The sequence below is a fragment of the Etheostoma cragini genome, chromosome 4 (assembly GCF_013103735.1).
Source record: "Etheostoma cragini isolate CJK2018 chromosome 4, CSU_Ecrag_1.0, whole genome shotgun sequence".
Classification (NCBI taxonomy): domain Eukaryota; kingdom Metazoa; phylum Chordata; class Actinopteri; order Perciformes; family Percidae; genus Etheostoma; species Etheostoma cragini.
In genome coordinates, this window is record NC_048410.1 from 23,185,310 (window position 1) to 23,189,036 (window position 3,727).

At 41.3% G+C, this 3,727-nt stretch overlaps 1 protein-coding gene across 4 annotated transcripts in view; it reads left to right on the forward strand.

Annotated features, from left to right (window-relative positions):
- Window positions 1-301: 301 nt before the first annotated feature.
- The window catches only part of pfkfb2b (6-phosphofructo-2-kinase/fructose-2,6-biphosphatase 2b), an 11,339-nt gene continuing 7,913 nt past the window's right edge, over window positions 302-3,727 (forward strand). For all 4 annotated transcript variants that reach the window (XM_034870186.1, XM_034870187.1, XM_034870188.1 and 1 more), the window contains exons 1-4: window positions 302-501; window positions 839-980; window positions 1,558-1,683; window positions 2,274-2,370. In XM_034870186.1, the coding sequence (XP_034726077.1) occupies window positions 896-980; window positions 1,558-1,683; window positions 2,274-2,370 (308 nt within the window). In that variant the 5' untranslated portion in view covers window positions 302-501; window positions 839-895. The remainder of the gene's footprint in view (window positions 502-838; window positions 981-1,557; window positions 1,684-2,273; window positions 2,371-3,727) is intronic.

The window sequence follows — 3,727 nt, forward strand, 5'->3', positions numbered from 1 at the left end:
ATACTATACTACATATACGATACTGCAACGTTGGGCATACCCCCAGACCCCACTAGGGAGAGCCCCATCCCCCCACATATAACAAATCCCAATTTAAACCCTGAAGGATAAAGACCCAAAGAAATTGTTTGTACGCGGCAAAATATGGGTCACCCCCCCCCCCCAAAATCTCACTCCGAGGTTTGGGGAAAAGTTGGCAGCTCTGGGGTTAATGCTGCGTCCTGTGCAGAGCCCTTACTGTGTTTTGAAGTATTCATACTAGACTTGACGTATTATCTATTATCAACGTTACGGTAATGTGGGGGGTGGAATATGACGTTTAGGCATACGGCTTGGAGGGACACCTGCCGGCCAAGTAAGCACCTCAGCGCCAAGGACAGGCCGGGCAGACGGGCTCCTTCGGCCGCAGCGTTGTTCCCAAACTCTCGGTCCGGCAGATCGTGACATCCTTGTGCCGACAGTGTTCAACGGCGGCCGCAGAGGCTCATTCTTACCGACCAGGTAAAGAATACGGAAACCAACCGAATATGATGCTGTTAGAAACGCGTCCTGTATTATGTTTGAGGTGGGTTATGTTCTAAATTTCCATGGCAGATGCAGTGTCGCATGAACACGGTCACCCCGGTTGGAGAGGACATCATCTGCGGGTTTTTAAGGATAACATATTTAGCCAAGCGGATTTATTTTCCTTTATGATGTCTTGTGGTTCATGTTAGCCCACCTCCGTTACATAGACCTGTAACAGCTTCTGTTTTTAGAGAACCAATAGCTTCGTGTGCAAGATTCTGTTCTATCAGAAATTAATGGAAATAATACCGTTTCTCTGACTCTTTTTCAGACCAGCCACCTTTTCTGAAAAAAGAGAGCTGATTTTCACTCAAACTAGACTTTCAACATGTCAAGCACTCTGGTAGACAATGGCTCTGAAAACTCAGTGGAAGCCAAGAAAACAGACCTGAGAATGAAAGAGAAGAAATGCTGTAAGTAAAGTCTTTCACTATAATTAGACATGAACAAGGTTTTCTGCATGACTGCTGTAGTCTACAGGTGCACTTAAGTAAAACACCTTTTATTGTTCACTGTGGATTGAATTCACAAGTTCTGAATCTACTCTCTGGGACACATTTAGACTCCCTCACGAGAAAGGCAAATGTAATCTCTGTAGGTGAAAAAGAAAAAAGTGTGACACCTCCTGTGGTTTCCATGTCCTTGAGAAAATTGCCTCTCTCTCTCAGGAGTTCCATTTCTAATTTCTTCAAACCAGTCCACTGAGATTTGCTTTTAAAGAGATAATTATTTTTGTCCCGTACACACATGGCCTAGTTATTATATTGCTTTAACCCTACAAGGATGTCAACATAAGAACCTTTTCATTTTTCATTTATTTTTAAATATAATTTTCCAAGACATTTTACATCTATTTTACTTAATGTGTCTGCCCGTTACGCAGCTTTCATTATATAGGTGATTAACATGTACTTGATGGACATTATACAGCTGTGTAGGGTTATTATTAATGTGCTTCATAAATGTATAGCCCACCTGTTCTCTGTGCAGCATGGGCCTCCTATATGACAAATTCTCCAACGGTGATCGTAATGATCGGCCTGCCTGCAAGAGGGAAGACTTACATGTCAAAGAAACTCACACGCTACCTCAACTGGATCGGAGTCCCAACCAAAGGTAGTAAGAAGACCTGTTAAAGTGTCTTCCAATGTGTCTTGACTCTACATTTTCATAAAGGGGACATTTTATCAGAATACAGCATAGAAATTCTGCTTAGAAATATTGGATAGGATAGAACAACGTTTTGCTGAATAAAACATCAAATTCATTAATTTCATTTGTTTTAATTGTTTTTAAATTGTAATTGGTGATCCTATATCAGAATTTTGGATTCATGTGTCATGTCAAGGACTGGGAAGATTGGCAAAACAGGCAACCAAGTAACAGTCACACTGTTAATCAAATCACAATGTTCAGATTGACAGCACTCAATGGATTGGGGGGTGGGTGTAATCAATCCCCATGCCCCCCCCCCCCCCCCCCCCCCGCTTGCAGCCACAACCCTATTTCAAATACTTTGTATGTAGTAACCCTTACCCCATTTGACATTTATGTGTGTGGAAGGGATATCATAATCAGAATAGGAGAATAAATTTAGCATAACGTGAGTCAAAATAATTGTAATTCCTTTCTAAAATGTACCCAATCTGTGACTTCAAACAAGCACCGCGGGGGCCAAGTGTTAAAGTCATTTGTTCACTTTTCAGTGTTTAACTTGGGCTTATACCGCAGAGAGGCTGTCAGAGCTTATAAATCCTATGACTTCTTCCGCCACGACAACGAAGAAGCCATGAAAATACGAAAGTAAGTACGCACTTCAACCAATGTGCTCATCATTACAAATTACATTATCTATTTATAAGTAAAGGAAGCTGTAGCATCTCTAAAGTCTGAATATAACATGTCCCCCAGTAGACATGGGTCAGTTTGGTATTCGACAGCCTCCACTGCTGCATCAGTGACTAAGCTATTTTTGAGCCAACAGTCGACGTTGAGCTGGGTTCAGCACAGTGTTTATACAACCTTACACTGGCACTGCTCTATAATTAATGTGCACACACGGACACACCACTTGACAAAGTATCACCACCAAATTCTTTTGTTTGGATTCACATCAACTGTAAATCACTGCTGAGTTTGTCATTCATGGCTATCATTAAAATACGACCGGCTCTTGACAGTGCCCCAGTGCTGAAATCATGACCTAGATATTAAACAAGCTGCTGCTGTCACTCTGGAGCTGACACAAACCCGCCAGGATCCGGGGCGTTGCAGGGCTGTCTAACCTGGGTCACACAGGAGCTGTTAAGAGTTTGCGTTTCATTGAACCTTTAGAAGATTGTGAACTAAACCACGCTTTGTGTGACTTTGTTCTCCGAGCTCGTCTCTGCTTTCCGAATCACCTCTTAGGATGATGTCAGTAGAGGATGGGAAACCAACCACAAAACAATCTGGTCCGATTGTTTATTATTCACTATCGGACAGTCTAGGGCTGTTTTGTTCAGTGCATCCCACCCATCTTGTAACCATTTCTCTACTACAGTGGCTTGCAGAAGTTTACACACCCATGCTAAAGTTGACTAAAAGAAGAATTTAAAAAAAGAACTTTGAGAAAATTGATCTTAATGCCTAATTAAATAAAAATAAGAAAAATCCAACCTTTAAGGACACCAGTTTTCTTTGTGAATGAATAATGTATAATGTATTCAATAAATAAATGTTCTTCCTTAAAATACAGGGGGCATAAGCATACACCCCCCCCTATGTTAAATTCCCATAGAGACAGGCAGATTTGTATTATTAAAGGGCAGTTATTTCATGGATCAGGATACTATGCATCCTGATAAAGTTCCTTTGGCCATTGGCATTAAAGGCCCCACATCATCACGTACCCTTCACCATACCTAAAGATTGGCATGGGGAACTTTTCATAAGAACATCTCTCAATGTCAATATAACCAGCTATTAGGAAAAAACGTGCCACTGTACCTGTACAGTATAAAAGCTCTTTAATTAGTCTTGAAGACTGGAGGAACGCTATATAAATACAGTGAATTTCATAGGCAACACACATGCAATGTAAATTTCAATGAGTGTGGGTTTCAATGAATGAGAGCATACTGAGGTTCTTAGAGAGGACGGTTTCCATGATTTCTCCCCC